The 25450-nt window shown below is 35.6% G+C and overlaps 2 protein-coding genes across 5 annotated transcripts; both read right to left on the bottom strand.

Moving 5' to 3' along the window:
* Window positions 1-2260: 2260 nt before the first annotated feature.
* On the bottom strand, window positions 2261-14170 carry LOC143255794 (uncharacterized). 4 transcript variants are annotated; one of them, XR_013030848.1, is made up of 2 exons: window positions 6526-6812; window positions 2261-5724 (listed from the first exon to the last, which is right to left on the bottom strand). XR_013030848.1 is itself a non-coding variant. In XM_076512018.1 (2 exons), the coding sequence occupies exons 1-2, from the start codon at window positions 13300-13302 to the stop codon at window positions 5688-5690; spliced, it is 786 nt and encodes a 261-aa protein (XP_076368133.1). In that variant the 5' UTR covers window positions 13303-14170; the 3' UTR covers window positions 2261-5687. The 4 variants fall into 4 exon arrangements, 2 of the variants coding, with proteins under 2 accessions (XP_076368133.1, XP_076368134.1); XR_013030849.1 differs by having other exon boundaries at window positions 2261-5703; XM_076512018.1 differs by lacking the exon at window positions 6526-6812 and adding an exon at window positions 12554-14170.
* A 6660-nt stretch (window positions 14171-20830) lies between these two features.
* LOC143255791 (uncharacterized) lies at window positions 20831-24932 on the bottom strand. The gene is made up of 2 exons (XM_076512014.1): window positions 24779-24932; window positions 20831-23275 (listed from the first exon to the last, which is right to left on the bottom strand). Coding segments are annotated over exons 1-2 (1500 nt in total). The 5' UTR covers window positions 24781-24932; the 3' UTR covers window positions 20831-21777.
* Window positions 24933-25450: the final 518 nt, after the last annotated feature.

The following is a 25450-nucleotide window of genomic DNA, read 5'->3' as shown; positions in this document are numbered from 1 at the left end:
CCTACTAATAAAAGCAAGTTTTCTCCGGTTTCTCCACCCATCATACTTGTATGAAAATGAATCAAGAAACCTCTTCAGGGCTTTGAATACATGAATCTCATGTCACCATCAATAGGTGCCGTTTGTTCGAAATAGTTGTCAAAATCACATCCATGGCCTTGATCTTGAACCAGAAGAGAGACTTTTGTTACATCGCTCACATACTCACTGGCTTTGTATACAGATCATATCTGAAGAAGAGAGACTTTTGTTACATCGCTCACATACTCACTGGCTTTGTATACAGGTCATATCTGAAGAAGAGAGACTTTTGTTACATCGCTCACATACTCACTGGCTTTGTATACAGATCATATCTGAAGAAGAGAGACTTTTGTTACATCGCTCACATACTCACTGGCTTTGTATACAGATCATATCTGAAGAAGAGAGACTTTTGTTACATCGCTCACATACTCACTGGCTTTGTATACAGATCATATCTGAAGAAGAGATATTTTTGTTTCATCACTCACATACTCACTGGCTTTGTATACAGATCATATCTGAAGAAGAGAGATTTTTGTTTCATCACTCACATACTCACTGGCTTTGTATACAGATCATATCTGAAGAAGAGATATTTTTGTTTCATCACTCACATACTCACTGGCTTTGTATACAGATCATATCTGAAGAAGAGAGATTTTTGTTTCATCACTCACATACTCACTGGCTTTGTATACAGATCATATCTGAAGAAGAGATATTTTTGTTTCATCACTCACATACTCACTGGCTTTGTATACAGATCATATCTGAAGAAGAGAGATTTTTGTTACATCGCTCACATACTCACTGGCTTTGTATACAGGTCACATCTGAAGAAGAGAGATTTTTGTTACATCGCTCACATACTCACTGGCTTTGTATACAGATCATATCTGAAGAAGAGAGATTTTTGTTTCATCACTCACATACTCACTGGCTTTGTATACAGATCATATCTGAAGAAGAGAGATTTTTGTTTCATCACTCACATACTCACTGGCTTTGTATACAGATCATATCTGAAGAAGAGAGATTTTGTTTCATCACTCACATACTCACTGGCTTTGTATACAGATCATATCTGAAGAAGAGAGATTTTTGTTACATCGCTCACATACTCACTGGCTTTGTATACAGGTCACATCTGAAGAAGAGAGACTTTTGTTTCATCGCTTTCTTGTGTTTATAAATCGCTGATTGGCTACCTACTATTAAACTTCATGTTTAATGTTTTCCCATCATTTCAATTATAACCAAAACTAAATAAATAAATTGTTCTAGCGATAATTCCACACATATACACCTACGGCATTGAGCTGGATCGGTGTTTTATATTTATTACTGCATTTGAATTTTTTTGTGCATGCGAACCCATTGTTTTCACCGCACCATAAGCAAAGGGACATTAGTCTATACGCTATAGCTCTATGGCCAGATCTGAGGTAGTTACTGCCAGACTTTAATTGCTTGGGTTTGTACCATTTCAACTGTTTATCTCTGGTGCCACACTGCTATGCCGTTGCTTATGCGAACTTTATATTTTAATTTCTGACTTTTATTAAGTTTGTGTTTGCTTTGGTCACTACAGATACGATCCTTTCAACCTTTAAGGCTTATTTCCACGGAAGTCAATACCTCCTTAACCTTTCCCACTGCACAAAAACAATTTATGCCCGTAGTTATGAAGGCTTTAACCTGAGTTCTATTTTCTGACAGGTGTACTCTTATATTTTCGGGTTAGAAGGCGTTTTGTGGCCGTTGTTGTAATAAAATTTTCTTAGTTTTGCTCCCTTGACCAGGACCGTTTAAATTGTATTAATATCTGTGATGGATTTGCATATTTTAATTTTGAGGTTAATTCAGGTTATGTGTAATTACCATGAACACCCTCAATTAGTATTTTCATTTTATTATCTCTGTGCGTCTTCCTTTAACTGACACTAACGCTTTGAGCTGCATTTGAATTATTTGAGGTGGATGCGGTATAGTACTTATTTTATGTTGTTTTTTCTAACTACCTGTGTATCATTGTTTGAGCTTTCCAATGCTTGTGTAGTTTGAAAATTTGTATCAAAGTTAGTAACACGTACTGTCCTTATCAAAAGCTGAGTACTCTTTATCAGCACTTTCTTTCTGTATTTTCAACATCAGTTGATTGTGTAATTTAGCTATCTCTGTCAACGCTTTCCGAGCCTGATGTGGAGCAAATCTAATCGAGTTGATCACTTCGAATTCTTTTTACAAAAACTACCCTTTCCAAAAAGTTATAATAAGGGTAACTTCTTGATTAAATAAAAGCAGTATTCTGTTGTAACTAGGGTTAAAACCTCTGACAAGGATGGAAGGGGGTGAAACGAGAGGAACTGTCAAACAGAATCCAGCAAAAAAAAAACACAAAAACAACTGCTTTCGAGCAATTAAAGCGACATAGGCGAAGTATTAGCGAGGAAGATTCTACTTTAAATTCATGGTTTATTTCTGGTTTAAGCATAAAGCTAAACAAAGGACTATTTGTGCTCTACCCATCATGGATATCGAAATCCAGTCTCTAGCGTTATCTATACATACGCCGCTGTGTCAACTGCAGGGCTTCTATTCATGAACATGGCTAGTAAAGGTCCACTGGTATGTTCATAAAATTACGGACGTTCTTACTGCGCATGAGACGGTTGCATGAATGCGCGAACGTTGTTACCGTGAACCACTTTAAACCACACTTATTGAAAGAGTGAAATGACCACTGAGCTCGGAATCTTCCTAGATCTTATAACCAAAACCACGTCCTGAGATCATACACGGTCACAAGCTATTGGGACCAAACGTGGCATACGTTCTCAAGTACCAAGGGCAGGTGCACTAACGGGCTTTGATTTCTGCAAAGGGCCCTTTTGAGGTAGTTGTAGAAGTAATTGGGGTTAGTGGAGAAGCTTCATTGGTATAATGGAACCTGTGTAAATCGCAAAGTGACGTTTAAACCTTGCAACGAACTAAGGTATTTCATACTAGTTCTTGTAACACACCGATCACGATTTGAATGGCTCAGGGTTCATTAATTGAATTTATTCTTTATTGTAACGTGACCAACAAAGCAAGACCATAAGTAATTATCTGTATTACACGCTTTGCTCAGTTTATAATGTATTGTATTCTACTGACTTTTATTATGTTCGTGATTCTCTGTTACTTCTTCTACATTCTGTAAATACACATATTAGTATTGATTTATATCAGTCGAAACTATAACTTCATACTCGAAAGACATTTTGGAGGTTTCAAGTTCAAGGAAACTGATAATTTTTTCGGCCTCGCATAGCCTGGTGATTAAGGTACTTGACTCTCAATTCATTTATCATGGGATCAAAACCTTGCACCAGACACATTTACCCTTTTATCTGTGGGTACGTTATGTGACAGCCAATTCAATTGTACTTTAATAATTTTGCCGTAACGAAAACAAACTAATTGAAGCATTCCCAATTGGGAGTTAGCGTGCAGAACTGCGAATAAGAGGGTCCATGGTTCATGTACGGTTTTCACATGATCGCAGTATGGTCTTTGGGGCTAGGGCTATGTTTATAGTCATAAACATCACTGTTAAATCCCACTATTAATTGCAATGGCAATTAGATTTATTGACTTACTGCTTTCTCTGTAAGTGGTTAGGGCACTTGGTTAGCAATCTGCTTGTTTCTATATTTGCCAAATATGCTCGTCTTTTTACCCACAGAAGGCTTATAATGTTAGGTTAATCCTACTATTCCCTGGTGAAGAGTAATTCAAGAATTGGCAGTATGGTATCTTAATATTGTTGTATCATACAATAGAACAAAGCAATGGTCTTAAAGTAAATATCAGGTCATCCCATATGTAATGTCGTTTTTGGGGTTAGGATAAATTTAATTGCATATTTCTTGGCTAAATGAAGTTACTCTTAAAGTCATACAAGTTATATGGGATGACTTGATAGCGTTAAGTGTAAGTCAGTTCATAAGTCAGAGGAACACATAAGGCATATAACGTTTTACGAGTTCAGAAAAGGGGAACGTGTTACGGAAGCTACGTGAAGCATTCAAGAGGTGAACGGTAATGACATTCGAAATGTGAGGAAGTGTCAAAGATGGTTCAATAAGTTTAGAACTGGTGACTGCAGTTTGACATATGCACTGAGTGTCCTGTTGAGTTTGATAATGACTTGCTTCTACCAACACTTAAGGAGAATTGTAACGTAACTGTTGAAGAATTAGCCCCCAAACTCAATTCATCTCCTTCCAATGTCCATCGACATTTGCAACAACTTGGTAGGGTTTCAAAATTGGGAAAATGGGTACCACATGAGTTGTCAGCTAATATTCTGAGAAAACATCTTTTCAAGCTTCGTTTTTGAAATGCATAGTGACTGGAGATGAGTACTATATCAAAATGTTAAGCTCCGCCAACAGTGGGTTAGTGCGGGAGAACCAGCTGAATCTCAGCCATAAATGAGCCTGCACCCTAGGAAGGTTTTACTTAGTGTTTGGTAGGGAAAAGGTGCTGTAATACACTTTGAATTGTTACAACCAAACCAGATAATCGCTGCTCAACGATACTGTCAGCAACTGAATCGACTGAACACTGCACTAAAAAAAAACCGCTTTGGTGAATCGGAAAGGAGTTGTTTTCCACCATGACAATGCATGTCCACACACCACTAGGATCACTTACAGAAAAAGTGGATAGCTTGGCTGGTAGAAACTTCACAGTCCTCCTTATTCTCGTGGCACTACTTTAGATTATCATCTTTTCAAAAGCTTGCAACATCATCTCAATGAAAAACAGTTTACTTTTATGGATTAGTTAAAAAATAGCCTTTTTACCTTTTTGTCTCAAACCACCTGATTTTAATAAGCGATATATCGAAAATATTTTGAAACATTGGCAGACTGTTATTGAAAGTGATGGAAAATACAAGTTGTTATTTGAGATCCTTTTTCTCAAAAAGTGTTTGTTTGTCTTTTGAATTTCGCACAAAGCAACTCGAGGGCTATCTGTGCTCGCCGTCCCTAATTTAGCAGTGTAAGACTAGAGGGAAGGCAGCTAGTCATCACCACCCACCACCAACTCTTGGGCTACTCTTTTACCAACGAATAGTGGGATTGACGGTCACATTATAACGCCTCCACGGCTGGGAGGGCGAGCGTGTTTTGGCGTGACTCGGGCGCGAATCTGCGACCCTCAGATTACGCGCTAGGCCATGCCAGGCCCCAATTTGAAACGAAAACGTTGTGAAGGATTCAGATTTTCCTACTGTTTATTCTCTTATCTTCAGCTTTTGTTTGGTATACAGCAGCATACAACCTTAAGAATAAACCAAATGTGAAACGTAATTTATTATTATAGATTTAAAAAAAAACTCTTTTATAACATAACATAAATATAGCAATAAATATTACAATTTTGATACACAATCACAATAACACAATTAAACAGGCCAAACTTAAACAAAAACAGATCAATCCACAACAGCATTCTTCTACTCTATGGAGAAAGGTCATATTTTTCTCCCCAAGCAGAAACCAAATAGCATCCAGAAAGTTTTTTGGTTTTATGGATAGTCAGTCGTCTTGTAGCAGTTTCCCTTGAAAAAGTATGTGACCCCATTACTCCAGCAAAATACAGCATCAACTGGTCCAATTACTGCATGGGGAGGAATGACAGCTATATTTAAAAAGATCGTTATATTTTGAATTTACAATGCATTGAAAAGTTTCTAAGCTAGTGTAAGTAAAAATTGTTAGTACATTTATAACTAATGATATAAATATACACGAAAACCTTGCTCAAAATAAACAAATGTTAATAAAAAGTGGCTGATATATATTTTTGGGCATTTAGAATATGTATTAAAGTTGATTAACAAAGCCAATAATTATTTATTTACATCATGAAAAAGAAAACGAATTTTTTTTAGTGGCCAGATGTATTTTGTATTTGTCATTGACATTATTAAATGCACAATGAACTATCTGCGTTCTACATATTGCATATATCGACACTGAATTTTTAGTGCTATAAGCCCTCAATTGCTCATCGCTAAATCTGAGGGCTTATGGTTAAGAACATATTTTCCTAGAATCGGGGAAGAAACCATAACACCACAAACCTTTAATGGTGTTCAGAAATAACCAAAGGAGACGAAAATGGAAGAAATACGTTTGTCATTATTAGTATCATAATTATTAACAAATACAAAAAACTGTACAGAACTATATAAATACAGTCTTCTTAATTTATAAATACTAAAATAATTATTTTCAAAATATAATACAAAAACACTACGAAATTCATGTTATATTAAACATCTACATGTGTAATGTGTATAATGAGACAGATTCTAGGGACATAATGAACAATGTTTAGAACAGAGTTTAGAATGACTTTCAATGAAATCCGTTAAAAGCGAAATGTATTTAACAGAAAATTTAGTTTGGATAAAGATTTTTTAAAAACGTAACTTACATCACTGCCCACTTTATAAATAAACTTATTGTTTTACTTTAGCGACTCAGAATAGACTTTTGGTCTGTTCTTTTTAAACAAGAGCTAGGGCTACTATCAGCACGGGAAGTTTATACCAAACTCAAAATGCGTTGTACTTGTTTCACCTGATAATTTCCTATCCCATTTCTCATTTCTCCTATCGATAAAGCCATTTCCTTGAAAGATTAATTACAGAGGAAATATAACTGTGCAACGCAATACTGTAGTACTCATGTTTTGAAAATAAATAATCGACATATCAGGCGACTGAGAGGTCAGTTAACAATAAATGTAAATTTTAGGTTATTATTTATAAAGTGGTAACTGTTGTACTTTATCCTAATAATTTGATAAGAATAAACAACTTACAGGCCAAATTGTGGAAGGTAAAATCTTTTAAAAGCAATTGTGCTTTACTTTAAAAACTGGCCTTTATCAACTGAAAAATGCGTGTTTCTTTTGCTCAACAGACTTGAACGTGGGCTACATGGTTAACACCAGGTACATATTAAGGGTTGGGAGAGAAAAAGCAGCTACATCATGGACCCTACCACTCGGGAGCCCCGAAAGAAGAGCATGTTTAATATTTTTACCCAAAGTAGGGGCGTGTATTTGGCCCGGCATGGTCAAGCGTGTTAAGGCGTGCGACTCGTAATCAGAGGGCCGCGGGTTCGCATCCCGGTCGCGCCAAACATGCTCACCCTTTCAGCCGTGGGGGCGTTATAATGTGATGGTCAATCCCACTATTCGTTGGTAAAAGAGTAGCCCAAGAGTTGGAGGTGGGTGGTGGTGACTAGCTGCCTTCTCTCTAGTCTTACACTACTAAATTAGGGACGGCTAGCGCAAATAGCCCTCGAGTAACTTTGTGCGAAATTCAAAAGACAAACAAACAAACACTTGTATTTATTGAAGTGGCGCTGCAGTAGGCACAGAAAGTCTTTGGTTTGAGACTGTACTCTTCGCGCTTTCAGTCATGAACGCGTTTTAAGAGTGACAGTCAATCCCGCTATGATATGGCAATGTTTTTTTTTACTAAAATTGGAATAATGTAATTATAGCTCTTTCTCTAGTATAAATATGAAAATGGATATTGAGAAGTGTATTTGTAGTTAAGCACAAAGCAACACAATGCAATGGGCTGTCTGTGCTCGTAACGTGTGTCGAAACCCGGTATTTACCGTTAGTAGCCATAAGACGTGTCATTTAATCACTAGAGGGCTATATTGGGAAAAGATAGGAAATACTAATAAAAATACCTTTTATATATAAAATTTAGAATATCTGAGTAAAGCTTTTGTTGTTTAGGTTCTCACAGAAAATCTTTTACTTCAGTGTGACGCTTCTCGCTAGCTCCCTCTACCCAAGCTCAGTGTTAGTAATGACCCCTTCCAGTTCTTGCAATAAAAGTTGTGTAGTAATTTCGTACTAGAATGTCACTTAGTCTAATTTGATATATAACTATTATAGGCTGCAACAACCACATATTGCAAAGTTAGTATCATGTTCGACCCACAAAGAAGTAGTCTACCAAAGGAACATGGAGTGCAATAATTATAAAAAACTTTTAATGAAAATAAACTATTTATGTAAATCGGAACCAAGTCAATTTGAACGTTGTATGTATATATAATAATTTAAATAAGCTACATAATCTTTACAATAGATATATATTAAAAACTGAAAAAGTAGTTAACATTTTAAATCAGTACAGATAGATTTATATTAAAACAATAAAATAGCGTGAATACATTATATCCTAACCTTAGATTAAACATAGATTTATATTTTTGAAAACAAAAACAAAACAAATATAACCTTTAAACAAACATCACACGCTGGGTCACAAATAACAACGTGAATCATTATATGATATAATGTGTTCTGGTTTTTAAATTATTGGTGAAAGTGAAACCCGGAATGTAAGATAATCTCTGTAGTTGTGTTTGTTTGTTTTGAATTTTACGCAAAGCTACTCGAAGGCTATCTGCGCCAACCGTCCCTAATTTATCAGTGGAAGACTAGAGGGAAGACAGCTAGTCATCACCACCCACCGCCGACTTTTGGGCTACTCTTTTATCAACGAATAGTGGGATTGACCGTTTCATTATAACGCCCCACGGCTGAAAAGGCGAGCATGTTTGGTGTGACGAATATTCGAACCTGCGACTCTCAGATTACGAGTCGAATGCCTTAACCCACTTGGCCATGCCAGGCCTATAGTTGTGATTAAGAACGTTTCAAACTATATAGTCAATAAGCTTAGTTTACTCTGAAGCGTGAAAAACCCACACACAACCTTACAATATGCTGAAAGATGCCAAAAGGAAAAATAACTGATCGTCAAAATGTGATATATAATGTTTCAACATTATTCTCTGATTAAATAAATGTTGCACTGTTTCAAGTGTAACTATGACTCTTAAGGCAGCTAAATGCCTTGGAATCTAATTAATGACGCGTATGAATGGATTAACAAACAAACAAAACAAAAAACTGACAATTGTTTCGGCTTAAAATTTCCAGTTCTCTGAGGAACTGGAGATAACCAGATGTGCTCAGAAAGATACTTCCTCTTCGCCCCACTTTTGATTTGAGGATTAGATCGAGCGATCCGAAGAGAAAAAGAAAAGAAAAACTAATTTAAGAAAATAAATAAATTGACAAAATTAAAAAATTAACTATTTAGAAATAACCGAAAGAACAAAAATCGTGCTGATACAAATGATAAGCGAAAAACCGGCCACGTGCACCCGGTCTGCGTGAATATTCCAAAATCAACGGCCGATATATGACTTAGGATCATATATCGGCGTGGATCTATAAATCCGATGCCAAATTATTGATGTGGGGGAAACGGGAAAATCTCGAGAGAACCCACACTCACTTCCCAGACCAATTTACTTGGGAAGTGCCTGAGCTGACAGCTGGATCGAGGAACTGGAGGTGAAACCTAGAACAGGGATTGAAGTTAGTATATATGTATAGAATTTAAGTGTCAGAAACGTGATAAGAAGATTTGTAAATGCGCCATGAGTTTGGTGTAGCGACTAATTTGGAAAACTGTTTCGTGAGAGAATTTCTTACTTTCGCAGACCTGTAATATTTAACTGCAAGTTAGCGGATCCTGGTATTTGTTTTAGGTAGTTAAATATGGTAGGGGAATATATTTAGGTAAGCGATAAGCTATTCTGATCACACTGTATTGAAGGGATTCTAATTTGTTCAAGATATTGTGTGACATGTTACATGTGACCATACATCCATATTCGACTTGTGACCTAATACATACCTTATAAATGATTAAGAGGGATTCCGGAGAACACCCAGCATGGGTGCCTCCGATCTGCCTTAAGTATGCAATGCGTTGCTCGGTTGATTTACGAATGCGACTGAAATGATTGGTCCAGACTAGTGACCTATTGAAGGTTATGCCTACAAATTTAATTGTTTTCGTGAATTTAGTGTTTGTATTGAGTAGTTTTATTGTGAGTCGATTCAGTTTTTTATTTTTATTCTCAGTGGTGGCGCCAGGATATTTTCCTCAGGGTGGGAAGCTGAGGGGGGCTGAGGTAAACTGTGGAGGACTTCCCAAAATGCCATCAATATGAAGTATAGATGGTAAATTATAATAATGTAAATACCAAGGTACATTTCAGAAAGGTGTGTTATTTTGAACTGCGGTTTCAATGCAGTTTTCATTGGAAACTCATACTCTGATTAATAATTCATTATTACAAATTAGAAATAATCTGTTTATGAAAATATGCGTATATGTAAAAGAGGAAGCTCACCTAAATTCCACCCAAGGTAATACATAATAATAAAGAAAATCAAGATTAGCTCAGATTGAACATTTAATATACCATTAAGAGTAAAGCTACAAATCAAAAGAAATATAACATAAAGATAGAGCTTACATAGGAGAAACGAATTATCCCATGTGACGTTAATACACTCTGAAGAAAAATAAGGTCACTATCAGGCTAATTATCGTTCATCATGTTGTGTTTATAGTCAATATTACTTCAAAACAATGCGCCTGTTCTGGTGATTGGCAGCAAATGTGTCTATAACAGCATCAATCTCGAGTTGTTTTGCCCTCTTGAAGTTTAGTGATATGACAGCAAGGTTGCTGGTGTGGTTGTTACCACTGCTGTTGCGCAAGTATGTCTTGAGAAGCTTCAGACATGAGAAACTTCTATCACAGGCAGCTGAAGTGACAGGCAGGGTCACAGCGATGCATACAAGTTTGTCGAGATCCATGAAGGCATCCTTGTATGGCTCCAGCATGGTTGCAAACTCCAATGGTGTGGATATTTCCTGGCAATTAGCCGGTTCAACTGGTAGACCTCCAAATTGCCACGTCATCATCATATTGAAACGCATAAGTATATGTAAGTTTGGGGGTCGGAATGTCGTTAACGTATATAATATAAAGTAATGGGCTAATAGCAGACCCTGCGAGACGCCAGCCTTAAGTGTGAAACAATGTGAGAGTGCCTGATTCACTCGTACCTTTGCCTGTCTCTTAGATAAGAAACTCGATATCCACCGTATGATTAAGTGTGGGATTTGTAGACTGTGTAATTTGAATAGTAGCCCGTTATGCCAGACACAATCAAATGCTTTTTTAACATCCAAAAACGCTGCTACTGTCATGTGTTTGCGGTTGAAAGCTTGAAATACTGTTTCAGTGAGTCGAACTAAATGGTCGCTAGTTTGTCTTTTGTGTCGTTAATGATATTGTGGGTTTCTAAGAAAAACGTGAGTTGGCTGTCAATAATTTTTTCCAACAGTTTACCTGTGGAATTCATAAGACTTATGAGTCAGTAGCAAGCAGGATTCTGTGGGTCAGTGCTTGGTTTAGGGATGACTATTATTATCGCTGATTTCCAGTGTTTAGGGAAATACTCTGTTGCTAATGGTAAGTTGTGAAGTGAAGTAGTGTGTATATGTGCCTGGGAGGTTTTTAAGAATAATGTTTTAATTTGATCTTCGCCAGAGGCAGTGTTCTTGAGTTAGAAATGTGTATTTTAAGTTCAGCACATGATATAGGGCGAGATATATCAGCGTGGGTGTGAGCTACATCATTGTCAGATAAGTGTGCGAATTTGGGTTGGAAAATATCTTGGTTGTTAGCTATGAAGTTATTGACTGTATGATAGTGGTTAACGCCGAAAGATGTAGGTTTGGTGTTTGAAAGGCAGACTCGAGATATTGTGCAAATATACTGGCTTTACCATTGTTGTGGATGTTGCGCCACGGAATGTAATGACAGAGTTGACTTGCATCTTAGAGTTGTTATATATTGATTTGAACTTTTATTCAGAAAGCTGCTGGATCTTCCTTACTCTCATTCATTGAGATACAAAAGTTTTCCCAGTTGATTTATTGTGATGTTGTGAAGTACACGAACATTAGATATATGTGGTAAGAGGTTCGGTGTAGAAATGGCTAGATCTAAAATGTCTTGCGTGCTGTCTACAAGTGTGTCTGTTGGTGTACCATCGTTAAGGACCGAGAGGTCATTTGTTTCAATGAAGTCATTAAAAATAGTCCTGTTCCTGTTTGTTTTGTTGTAGAAAGTTGCTGTGTTTAGAATTGAAATCTCTGATAAAAATGACTGATGTGTTCCTGTTGAGAATTTGCTGGAATAGATTTGTGTCTACGGACAAACGTGCGAATACGTATGTTGAAACTATTGTGAATGCAGGTGTGTTAACAGGGACGAATCTACATACTAGAACTTTGTTGTGACTGGCGCTACTTGTTTCATCGTATGTTACGCTGATGTTGTTTTTGTGAAGTAGTGCGACACCTCTTCTGTTGTTGTCTTTATGGCTAGAAATAATAATGGCAGACTGAAATTGCTATTTTTGTTTAGAAAAGTTTCATTTATGCATATGATGTCAATTCCACATATACGACAAGTTTCGTATAGTTCGAACTTCTTGTGGTGTAAGCCTCCTTGAATATTTAGAATATGTAGAATGGAAACCATACTTACCTAGGACTGTTGGCATCCATAAAGCGTCTTTCCTCTATGAGCGTTTTCAGGGACTCGTGGCGGTTTCCTGGGAGCTGGAAGTAGAAACTTGTCGCTTGACAAACTTCACGACAGAAGACCATTCCAAGGAACGGGTCTCTCATTGATGCCTCTGCAACCTCAATTACAAAATAGATTAAAGCTTCACACAAGTTCACATATTGTAGAGGTGATTGAACCTCCCTCTCTTGTCGTTTTGCTTTTAATCTTGTGACTACTTCTGTATACGACTTCGGCTGGACTTTTGCTTGAGAGGGTTTGTTCCCCGGCTCAGCTTGACTGTTCCCGGCTGTTGGACGTCCTTTAGCCAGAGTATTTCCATGCTGGAACTGTTGGCTTACAGTTGATTTAGTATTGTCCAGTTGGCCTGAACCTCTCCTTATTTGTGCAACTTGCACGAATTTGGAACATCTTTTATATGAAGCCGCGTGACGGCCCTGGCAATTTGCACATCTCATATCCTCACGTGATTTGGGACAGTCAGAGACTTGATGCTGTTCACTGCATCGTACGCATCTGGCCGTAGCTGAGCAAGCGGCTTTGGGGTGCCCGAACTTCTGGCAGTTGAAACATTGGATAACACGGTGGTTGACTGACTGTTTGGCTGTTTCAACTTTGTGGTCTGAAAACCACAGATTGATACCCCCTTGTAGGTGTAGGTTAGCTTTCTGTTTGTCTTGCAGAGTAAGGCGTATTAATAGGGTTGGCATACCAGTATGGAATGATTTAATTTGCTCCAGATGAAGCGGGCTAATTTCCTGAATGAGCACTTCTTCACATAGTTCCTCAATGGTGATATTATGTTGTACCTCTCTGATTACTACGACCTGGCTGGAGTGGCACAAGGGACGTGTACAGAAATTGTGGCCCCTTGGAAAGCTGAGGGCGGCCAAGGCTTGAAAAGGGTTGAGTAGTGTCTTGGATGTGTGGTTTTGACAACAATACCCCCTTCAGGCATTTTTCGGACGTCGTGGAACTGGACTTTTGGAAATAGATTTTTAAGTCCTTTTGCAACGTCCGTTGTCTGAAGATCGGCATCACACCTTCGATGATAATATCTGGAGGGCCGAGATTTGCTGTCCTGGTGATACTAGAATCCATGGTGGGGGAGTTGGAAACACGTGATTCCCCCTTTCCGCTGTCCTTCGGAGTTGTTAGTTTAGTGACGCTTCTTTGATCGGGGTAGGTGACCTCACAAGCATCGGGTCATTAGCATCAGGTGAATTAAGGTCGAGCAGTGATTGAGCTCCCTCGGTGTCTGACGAGGGTAGAGATTGCTGCGAGACAGACGCTTCTGTCGTCACCTCGAAAAAAACTTTAGTGGCCGCCTGTTGTAAAGCACGAAACTGTTCCGGGGATAGGATTGGAGCTGCGTGCATGTCAGACGACTTTGAAACTTATTCGGACCCATCGAAGTAATAAGGCGCGAGGTTAACGTTATCAGCCCTGAAAAGGGCTAGGAAAAGAAATCCGATTAACCTTTGTTCGCTGTATGATCAGTCGTAAAGCACGTCTAACGCAGACGAAAGAAGCCTCTCGGAATGAATCAATGACTGGTGAAAAAAAATGGATTAGATTAACGCGATTCCCACTGTTCCTATCTACTATCTAGCGAAACCACAGCGAATGGAACGAACAGGTTTGGAGAAATCAGCGGGAAAAAGAGGTGTCAACAATATGCTGAAAGACTAGTCATCACCACCACGTGTTTCGTGTGAAACACGTGCTGTTTGCAGATTACATTCACTTTTTTAACTGGTTAGAACAGTTTGCCAGTCGATACCGTATTACAAATCGATAGCTGTCCCTAATTATTAAAGGCAGGTATTATTCCTACAAATAGAAAATAATTATAGTCACACAATTATGATGTATTTCAGTTAACCTGATGATGACCTAGGAAGGTCGAAACGTTGTTCTCTCCTTATCAATAAAAGTATTAATACCAATACCAACCGTTGTGAGATACATTTTTAACTTCAACAGTGTCATTTTTATTTATTAGTTTATAGTTGAAATGTGTACATGCTCATTTCATATAATAAATACAGTTTGTATGTTTGTAATTAAAGAAAACTACTTTTGTACTCTGTTTACCAGTTAATATCAACTCTGACCAGGTAGACCATATTTTATCACTTTGGTGTAAGTAAACGTAAGACTATATTGCTGGAGTATTGTAACGTATGTAACTCATTTTGTATCTCATTATGTATATATATAAAAAGAGAGTGAAAAATTTAAAAGATTCCACTTAACAAAACATGCAAAACTTACTGTTAGCAAGTATTAAACAATTATGCCACTCTGCAATATTTGTAGCAGATGCAGTTAAAATGTATTTCATTCAAAATTATTGTATATTTTTAGAGTTCTTAGTTTGGAAGCAGAGATTGGTTCGAATGACGCTAACTTTACCTGATTTGACAGCAGTTTGCTAATTGGAAGTTAACCGATTTTCTTACAGAGAAGATAGCAGCAAGTGATGTCTAGAAATAAAAAGAACGCGTTAAAGCTCAACTACAAAAGGCAGGTTTTTATGTGAAATATGTTTGATATGAAAGTCTGGCTTTATTTGTTTATTTTGTTTTCTCTCTCTGTATGGGTATTTGGGTATTGATGTTTATCTACCCAGGAGGGTCAGGTTTCGTTAACCTCTTCCTCCTTCATTGAAATGTTGGTTTTACAACTGCCAATCGTATTTATATATGGTACACGAGGGCCAGAGTAACCCGCACTTACTTATGTAAAACGTTTACATAAAAAACTCTTTAAATGTTAAGTAATTAATCCCTAAACTAATGTGGAGTCTAGTTAATAGGTGGCCTTTTATTTCTTTAGGAAATATACATTCACTGGGGAAAGGTGCTTTGGTCTATCCTCATCATGTAAACAGTATCTGTCAAGTTCGCTTACTAGTTCACTTTTTTCTTCAGTTTTTGTCAAAATAGTTTATTGTACTGTGTAGGAGTCCATCTGCTATTGTTTTCATGTGTGCGTATTTGTGCATGAATTCAGATGATGTTGTTCTGGGTACTTTATAAGCTGTTGTGAGTAGTGTATCTTGTATTGTTTGTAGTTGTTTTTTGCCTACAATGACGGGTCTAATGTATGTTTTATACATACATTATATAAACTACTTTTTGTGTGAGTAAATAAACATTTGTGTACTAGTATTTCTATTGGTGTTCAGCTTTTCTCCAAGAATGTCTTGGTCTGTTGGTTAGGGCTCTCAATTTGGAATCTGCTGGTCGCATGTTCGAATTCTAGTCATTGAATATGTTCATTCACTTAATCGTGAGGACGTACTATTTTGATGTTTAATCCCGGTGTTCGTTTGCAAAAGAGTAGCTAACAAGTTGGCAGTGAGTGGTACTGAGTAGCTACTTTCGCTAAGTTCTATCAGTTCCAATATTATGGGAAGGTATGCTCAGATAGCTCACGTGAACCTTCATGAAATTCTGAAAATAATAAACCATTGTTCAGCTACAGAAACAGAATCTGAGCTATAACGTAAATATTGTCGTATCGAGCGCATTTATTTATTGGTCGGATAAGGCAAGACTTAACTGTGAATCTCTCCCCTGTTTTTAAATATTCCTATAATATTTCACACAAATGTAATCACCAAGTAAACGATCCGCTATTTTTCTACTTTCCTTCAGTGTTTTGTTTATTTCATTCAACGATATTCTGAGATACATTTATAACATTCATATCAGAATAGTAACCATTCTTACTAAAGATCCGACAGAATAAATATTCTATACTTTATCTGAATTCCAGACGTGACTTAGTTGAAGTAAAGAGACAGAAACAAATAATCTTTGTGTGCACAAAACACTAGACAGCATAGCAGCACTCTATACATATTGATAGCATTGTAGCAGAATAAATTATGAAGATATAAGAGAACCTGGTTTATACTGAAAGAATCAACAATCTGTAATTATTGATGCCATAGAGATAACAATGTTCTAGATGTGTCTCTAGATCATCACAAACCCATACATTTCTTAAGTTGTAGATATTTTTGTTTTATTTTTGCACAAAGTTATATTCTTGCTTTTAACTTAGCTTTTACCACCGAAGCGGTTTCAATACTCAGATATTTGGTGAAACTTCAATACTAGTTACAAATACTTTTTACACATTGAAAATTATTCAAACACTTACTCATTTTTTATTTTTTTAAACTAACTGTTTCTTTCTTTACAGGTATTATTATGTAACGCTATAAGTTACGTTAAGAAGTCATTCCAGTGCAACTTGTGAGTATTACGTTTACTATTCCATTTTTTTACAATTTTGAAAATTTTTTTTCTGTTCTCATTGCATTGCTTTTGTTCTCTCCTTGGTGTTTTCTAATGTAAAGAGTGTTTAAAACAGCAAAGTAATATTTTTGTTATGATTTCTTATATTTAAATATTTTATATTTTATTCATGTGTGATACTTTTAGCACCACTAAAACTTTGTTAAACGTGATCCGTTAACGGGCCCGGCATGGCCCAGCGTGTTAAGGCGTGCGACTCGTAATCTGAGGGTCGCAGGTTTGCATCCCGGTCGCGCCAAACATGCTCGCCCTTTCAGCCCTGGGGCGTTATAACGTGACGGTCAATCCCACTATTTGTTGGTAAAAGAGTAGCCCAAGAGTTGGCGGTGCGTGGTGATGACTAGATGCCTTCCCTCTAGTCTTACACTGCTAAATTAGGGACGGCTAGCACAGATAGCCCTCGAGTAGCTTTGTGCGAAATTCAAAAACAAAAAACATAACAAAAAGATCCGTTAATTCTTGGTCATACAGACAAGTTTTCTATCGGTAGCGTTGGGCATGTCAAACCGATCTACAACAATTTAAAAAAGGTTTGTTGGCGTTCTGAATAATTTACATTGTTTATAATTTATAATAAGCACAAGTGAACGGTGAGTTGTACAACAGATATTTCACCAAAGAGTCTTTTATTTGAGAGGGGGACCTTAATGAACAGAGAATTATTTAATATGAATCGATATTAAAAGATTTATAATATTTATATTGATTCAGATAGACAGTAATTATTAAAAAATGCTATCAACTCAATCAATTAATAGTCTGTAATAATTAAACATTTTTACTGATGTTTATCAAGTGTAAATGTTGCACACTTCAATTTATTGTTGCTTTCTTGATTTTTTGGGGTAAAACCTTTATCTATAAAGACAACATGACACTTAAAAGATTATTCTCATCTTACAATTTCTGTTCGTAAATAAGAACTCAATTTTAAGAAATATAGTTCTCATAATATCTGCAGAGTAAAAATAAAATAATACTGGTATGTTAACTAGACTGATTCTTCTTCGCTTTTATATACATTAGAATATTCCTTTTCACTCGGTGTCAGTTTACAAAATGAGTTATTTTAAGAATTTAAACACAATTAATGTTTCGCCAATTATTGGAATAGTTTGGTTTCAATATTTCAGCAGTCTAAATTATTTTATGTTAAAGTGCTTTCAACTAAATTTAGTTTATAAAAGATACTACGCAGTTCTTTCATTTTAACTGTACTTTACAACTAACGAAACTATGGACTTGTGCAAGACCACATGATGTGGTTACATAATGCTGAAATAAGTAATGCTTCTACTTTCGCATCTTTCAACACTTTGCTTCATGTACGCTTCAAAGAACCATTAGTAATAAATCAAGCAACTGTTCTTTCACGTTTTATGAAGCCAACATATTTACGTTACATTGAGCTATCTTCCGAGTCCACCGAGGGGAATCGAACCCCTGATTTCAGCATAGTAAATCCATAGGAGAGGGGAGCACTGATTATGTAAAACACAGACTTGACAGGCGTGTTGAAACCGTTAATAATAAAACTTCAAGATACACTACAAACATTATAAACATCTTAGGTTATAAAATATTTTTTTGAATTTCGAATAACTTTTTGATATTATATTTATGTTACCACTTGTTCATTTCAGGCCAGTATGTAAGATCGTTAATACAGTTTACAAATGAAAAAGTTAATGCACAATTCTTGTGTTTCTATGAGTTATTCATATTTTACAATAAAAACATTTTATGTTCTCTTTCGATAATATAAGCTCAGCGGTATGTCTGCGGACTTACAACGCTAAAACCGGGTTTCGATACCCGTGGTGAGCAGAGCACAGCATTGTGCAACGTTGTGCTTAGTTCAAAACAACAACAATATCAACTGCGTATGTTTTACAACAACTGGGGAAAAGTTCGGAAAAGATAAATCAGAAAATATAAATTATATTTAGCTTATCTGGATAATTCAGTCTCTTCAGACAAAAGATCAAATGCCAGGTAATTATGCCTAACTTAATCTTTTATGACAATTTACACAAGACGAATTTCAATTTTAACAAGTATGTTTGAACAACTGATACAACTCTCTATTTATATTTCATACATAAAATTCATGTTTCGTCAAAACAAATAAGCTATCATGAATATATGTAAACAAAGAGTATGGACTTAATTATCATGCAAATACTGAAACGTTTAACAACTAAACTTAATACTGAAATTCTGTCGATAAAACTTCAAACATGATTTCATGTAGGCCACAACCTTTACAGTAAGATTACAAAACATACATGTATAATATTTTATTGTAAACTTCAACTCTGGTATTCATCATATTTATTGTTCCAACGATAGAGTGACGTAACTTCACAGTATTTAACACATTACATACCTACGTGAGAATAATCTAATTCTTAGAGTTACAATATTGGTCATTATATATCAGCTGAAATGCATTAGTTCTTGTTTCATTATTATCAAATATTGCAGGATAATAGAACAGGTTGATTACAAAGTTGAAGTCATTAACTACCATACGACTAATGAACATAAGTCACTAGGATAGTCTAACTGAAAAGAAAGAACATAAAAACTGTACGCTAACTGAAATGTGGCAGATTTGTATGAAAGTTTTTAATCTTGGCAATCCAGTATTTTATAATTCATAAATCATTCAGTTTTTGTTATTCTTAAATAGTAAAGGGTATCAAACAGTAAGCAGAATTTTCCCTTGGACAAATATGAAGAATACAAGGCTGTGAGTGAGTGTTTTCTTATAGCAAAGCCACATCGGTCTATCTGCTGAGCCCACTAAGGGGAATCGAACACCTCATTATAGCGTTATAAATCTGTAGACTTACTGCTGGACTAACGGATTAGCGAAGAACACATGGTAAACTGTAGGATGGACGATACTGAATTATTTTGTGTTTAAACAATTACGTTCTGCAGAAGATAGGCTATGTATAGATCTTGTTAAGTGATATTTGTAAACAACAGCACTTTTAAGCAACAAATATGTGATTTATAGACTGAAAAATAAAATAATAGCTTAAAATGGAAAATAACTTCATAATCTACCCTCAAATTTCGAGAATGTCACGAATGTACCTTCACCTTTCCTATCATTATATAAAGTGGAATACTAGATAAATTCGCTTGCTACTGACATTTAAGTTCAGTGACTTACAAAACCTGTTTATAAGTTAGTCTTGCACACAACTTGTATCATAAGAAGCAACAAGATTTTAATATTTTGCCAACTTTTTACTTATTTTTTTAAAGAGTCAAGACAAGAATGTATTCACATTATTTGTGATAAATCTTGGACAAAGTCGTCTTTTCCTGACTTCAACTTTTGTTAATAAATGTTTTAGTGTATGAGATACCTTAGATGTATGTTATTTTTCTTAAATTTATTTATGATACCAGATTACACTGTGGTTAAACACGTTAGTTTTAAGCTGTAGAGGATGGGATTAACGTCCAAACCCCAACACATCAGTGGACAATCAATTTAACTAGGGATTTAAAGTATGTGATATGTTTGTAAAGATTCTAAACAAACAGAAAATTTGATCATGTTAGCTCAAATCACTTTGGGGAATGATCCTTGTGTTTTGTTTACGGTGATTTATTCTGTTTGACTGGCATCATGTTAGAACAAGTTCATACCTCTTGTGTTATTACATTAGGTTGTAGGTTAGTATTTTATACACTAAGATGTTTTCAAAAACAGTATATTAGTAAAACAATTTTCCATGTAATACTGTCTCTCCATGGAACCAGAGTAAAACAACACAACTTGTAACACCATCCATCTTTGTAAAACACATGTAATATAGTTAAAAATATAAATGAAAATTATAAACATAATTTGAAACAAAGTCGAAACTAAAATGCAATCTGAAGAAAAAATATGGTAACCCTGTTTTATTATATAAACACCATATTCCTATAGATATACACGTAATATTAAATATTTAAATGAAAACTGTAAAAATCAGCTGAGGCAAGTGGAAGTCCATATACAGTCCTAAGAAAGTACAGGAACACAGTCGACCTATAAAAACTTCTTTGCATTTGAAAAACACACACAATACACCTAGTAAAACCATATGCTGATAGAATCTCATTAAAACCTTGTAATAATAGCACCATCTACCTATAGAAATACTGTCAGCCTTTGTAAAACATATGAAATATGTATGTGAAAAAAGTACAAAATAACTGTCAACACCAATAAGATGAAATATTTTGTCCAGATCTCGCTCACTTACTGTTCTACACAGTAAAAATAATACTCAGAATATGATTGTTATTGTGGTAGGTTTTAAAATCGTTATTTTAAGTCTTCTTATTAATAAAACTTATACTCTACAGGGTGGCCCGTAAGTCCCTATTCATCCAAATGTTATCATATGTTATTCAATTATGCATGTATTATAATTTTTTTCTTTTGTTTCAGAGAAATATTGCCGATTTAAGCCCATTTACACTTGAAAATGTCTCACAGAACATGGCGTTGCATAATATTGTGCAGCGAGAATGAGGGACAGCACACAGATACACTGGATACATAAGATATATGGATGGGAAGGAACTTAGAGCCACCTTGTAGTAGATAATTAGTAACATCATTTTAGGATAGTGTAAGAAAACTCACATCACTTAACATCAAGTACAAGGTAAGAAATATTAACAGTTTTATATCGAATCATTATAACACAATTAAACATATCAAAATGTAACAAACAAGAGATCAATTAATATAACGGTATTCTGAATAATTCCAATGATTGATGCAATTTTCTGAATCTGTATGTCACCTTACATCTGCTTCAGTTTTTTTCTCTATGGAAAAATTTGGTCTATTCCTTCACCCAAAGCAGAAAATGGATTGCAACCAGAGAGCTTTTCACTTCTGTCCTCATACTTTTTGTAGCAGTCTTCCTTAAAGAAGTATGTGGCTCCATTACTCCAGCGAAATACGGCATCTACTGGTCCTGTCATACCTCCCCATGTTGTAACTGGACTACACTTTGACAACATATTATTTTCGTCATCGTATCGGTAATAGCAGTTTCCCTTGAAGAAATATGTGACTCCATTACTCCAGAGGAATACAGCATCAACTGGTCCAGTCATTCCTCCCCATGCAGTAATTGGACTACAGTTCGACAACTTGTTCTTTTCATCATCATATCGGTAATAGCAATTTTCCTTGAAAAAGTATGTGACTCCATTGCTCCAGCGAAATACGGAATGGACTGGTCCAGTCATTCCTCCCCATTCAGTAATTGGGTGACATTTTAATGAATTATTATTTGACATTTTATTAGTTTTCTCCTGATACCGGTAGTAACAATCTCCCTTGAAGAAATATGTGATCCCGGTATTCCAACGAAATGCAGCATCAACTTTTCTCATTTTCTTGGTCCACGTAGAAATTGGTATACACTCTGAAAGACTATTATTTTTGGTCTCATATCTGTAGCAACATTTTCCTTCAAAAAAGTACGTATCCCTATTATTTCTTAGCAATACAGCATTTATGGGTTTACTGATTCCTCCCCAAGCTGAAATTGGCTTACATTTTGTGAGATCATCGTGGTAATAACAAAAACCTTTGAAGAAATATGTGACTTCATCAGTCCATTGAAATACAGCATCTAGAGGCTTGAAACTACTTGCTCCCCATAAGGCTATTGCTTTGCATTTAGATATTTTGTTTTGTTTGTCTTCATACCAGAAATAACACCCGCTTCTGAAGAAGTATGTGATACCATTACTCCAGCGAAATACAGCATCAACTGGTCCAGTCATATTACCCCAAGCAGCAATCGGAGTGCATTTTGATATCTTATTAGCTTTATCATCGTAGCGGTAGTAACAGTCGTTTTTAAAGAAGTATGTAACTCCATTACTCCAGCGAAACACGGCATCAACTGGTCCAGTCATTCCTCCCCACGCTGTAACTGCGACGCATTTTGATATTTCATCAGTTTTGTCCTCATATCTGTAATAACATTCGCCCTTGAAAAAATATGTTACTCCATTTTTCCATCGAAATACAGCATCCACTGGTCCAGTTAGCCCACCCCAAGCAGATAATTGTCTGCAATTTGAAATCTCGTCCGTTTTGTCTTCGTAGCGGAAATAACAAGAACCTTTGAAAATATATGTGACTCCATTTGACCATTTAAAAATTGCATCAATTGATGGAAACAAGGATTGCAAAATTTCCATTCCATTCGAATTCAGGTCTTTTTTATTAGTTTGAGTTACTTGAGAAGAGGAGAACTGGAAAATGGTGAGTAAAAGAAAGATCCACATTCCTCTTGAAATGAACCTAAATGACATTAGACAACGTAAGACAACATCAAATTAATGTTTTGACTTAAAATATCAGTAAGTGCTCAATGATTATGATAAATTTTATCCATGATTAAAATATTACAACAAGAGGATCAAAAATATGAACACCGTAAATAATTCATATATATATATATATTCTATAGAGTAACTACAGAAGCATTAATATTTTTCTCTTAATATTTTATGGTTACGTTTTATTATACTTTCAAGATGATATAGTTTTCCTTAAACTCGGTAAATCTTTTCAGGCGAGAAAAAGCTTAGAAATTTAGATATGCATAGTTACTCTTCCTATAGAAAATATTTCTATTGTATAACACCTTTCAGAACACTCCCAGTGGCTCAGGATAACTCTGAAACAATTATGACTCTTAAAAACTAGGTTTCGGTACCGTACAGATGGCTTATCGTTTAGATTTCTGATTAAAAACAAAAACTTCTCAAAATAATTATTGGATAATCAGACTTTCATATACTCTATCTATAATATGACAAAATTAATGGTATTACAAAGTTCAATAATATACCTAAATTTATTATTATTACAATGCACGTTTTGTAATTCGATATTTTGTGTAAACTACTCGAGATTATACCTATTCGGTACCAGAGGCATTACAGCTTTTTGGGTATGGTGCATGTAATCATCTCCCTACAGTTTTGTCTGTTGAATTGTTTCATTGCATCACAGGCCTACAAATTGTGTGTTTGTTCTTGTGATTCTCGTGTTCTTACCAATCGAATTACATAATTAGACCTGGATGTAGGCTTTTTCAGAAGCCGAAATGTACATCTTTAATATAGGCGTGCTTCCAAGCTTTTCGATCTAAGCGATAGTTCGTAAGTATCAGTCAGTAGGCCAAAGTATACATACAAGTATCGTGGCAACAAGATTACTCTTTGACTGCATGTTTACAGCTTTCCGGTTCACGTAATCAGAGATTACCAATTTGAAAATTAAACAGTCCACATAAGTGGTTGCAAAAATCATCCCTCCATCGGATGTAAAAAATCTACGCCCCTGCACTCCGGGCATATAGTATAAAAAAATAAAACAACACTTTCTTAGAATTAGAAAGAAAGCAATGACACTCCGAATCTTGAATTGTGTTCAGAAGTAACGACAGGCAGACAAGAAAGGGAATTAATACTTTTCTCACTATTAGTATCACAATTATTAACAAATACAACAAAAAACACTATACAAGCAACAGAACTCCAGTCTTGAACAAAATATTTTCATAATTTATGAACACTAAAATCATTATTATTAAAACATAATACAAAAACACTACGAAATGCATGTTATATTAAACATCTACATATGTAATGTGTATAATGAGACAGATTCTAGGGACATAATGAATAATTTTTAGAACAGACTTTAGAATGACTTTCAATGAAATCCGTTAAAAGCGAAATGTATTTAACAGAAAATTTAGTTTGAATAAAGATTTAAAAAAACAACGTAACTTACATCACTGCCCACTTTATAAATAAACTTGTTGTTTCACTTTAGCGACTCAGATTGGTCTATTCTTTTTCAACAAGAGCTATGGCAAACTATCAGCACGGGAAGTTTATACCAAACTCAAGATGCGTTGTACCTGTTTCACGTGATAATTTCCTATCCCATTTCTCATTTCTCCTATCGATAAAGCCATTTCCTTGAAAGATTAAATACAGAGGAAATATAACTGTGCAACGCAATACTGTAGTACTCATGTTTTGAAAATAAATAATCGACATATCAGGCGACTGAGAGGTCAGTTAACAATAAATGTAAATTTTGGTTATTATTTATAAAGTGGTAACTGTTGTACTTTATCCTAATAATTTGATAAGAATAAACAACTTACAGGCCAAATCGTGGAAGATAAAAAAAGTAGTTGTGCTTTACTTAAAAGACAGTCCTTATCAACAACTGAAAACGCGTGTTTCTTTTGCTCAATAAACTCGAATGTGGGCTACATGGTTAACACCAGGTGCATATTAAGGGTTGGGAGAAAAGAAGCAGCTACGTCATGGACCCTACCACTCGGGAGACCCGAGTGAAGAGAAATTTTAATATTTTTACGCAAAGTATGCACGTATATTTATTGAAGGGGCGCTGCAGTAGGCATCAGAAAGTCTTTGGTTTGAGGCGTAT

The sequence above is a fragment of the Tachypleus tridentatus genome, chromosome 7 (assembly GCF_004210375.1).
Source record: "Tachypleus tridentatus isolate NWPU-2018 chromosome 7, ASM421037v1, whole genome shotgun sequence".
Classification (NCBI taxonomy): Eukaryota; Metazoa; Arthropoda; class Merostomata; order Xiphosura; family Limulidae; genus Tachypleus; species Tachypleus tridentatus.
Note: the sequence above shows the minus strand (reverse complement) of the source record. Positions and strands in the feature narration are given on the sequence as shown.

Coding starts and splice junctions, on each gene's coding strand:
- LOC143255794 (XM_076512018.1), bottom strand. CDS start 13,302: ATGCCAACCCTATTAATACGCCTTACTCTGCAAGACAAACAGAAAGCT. Junction 5,725..12,553: donor ATGGATGCCAACAGTCCTAG/GTAAGTATGGTT, acceptor TTTTAAATATAG/CTGTCATTCCTCCCCATGCA.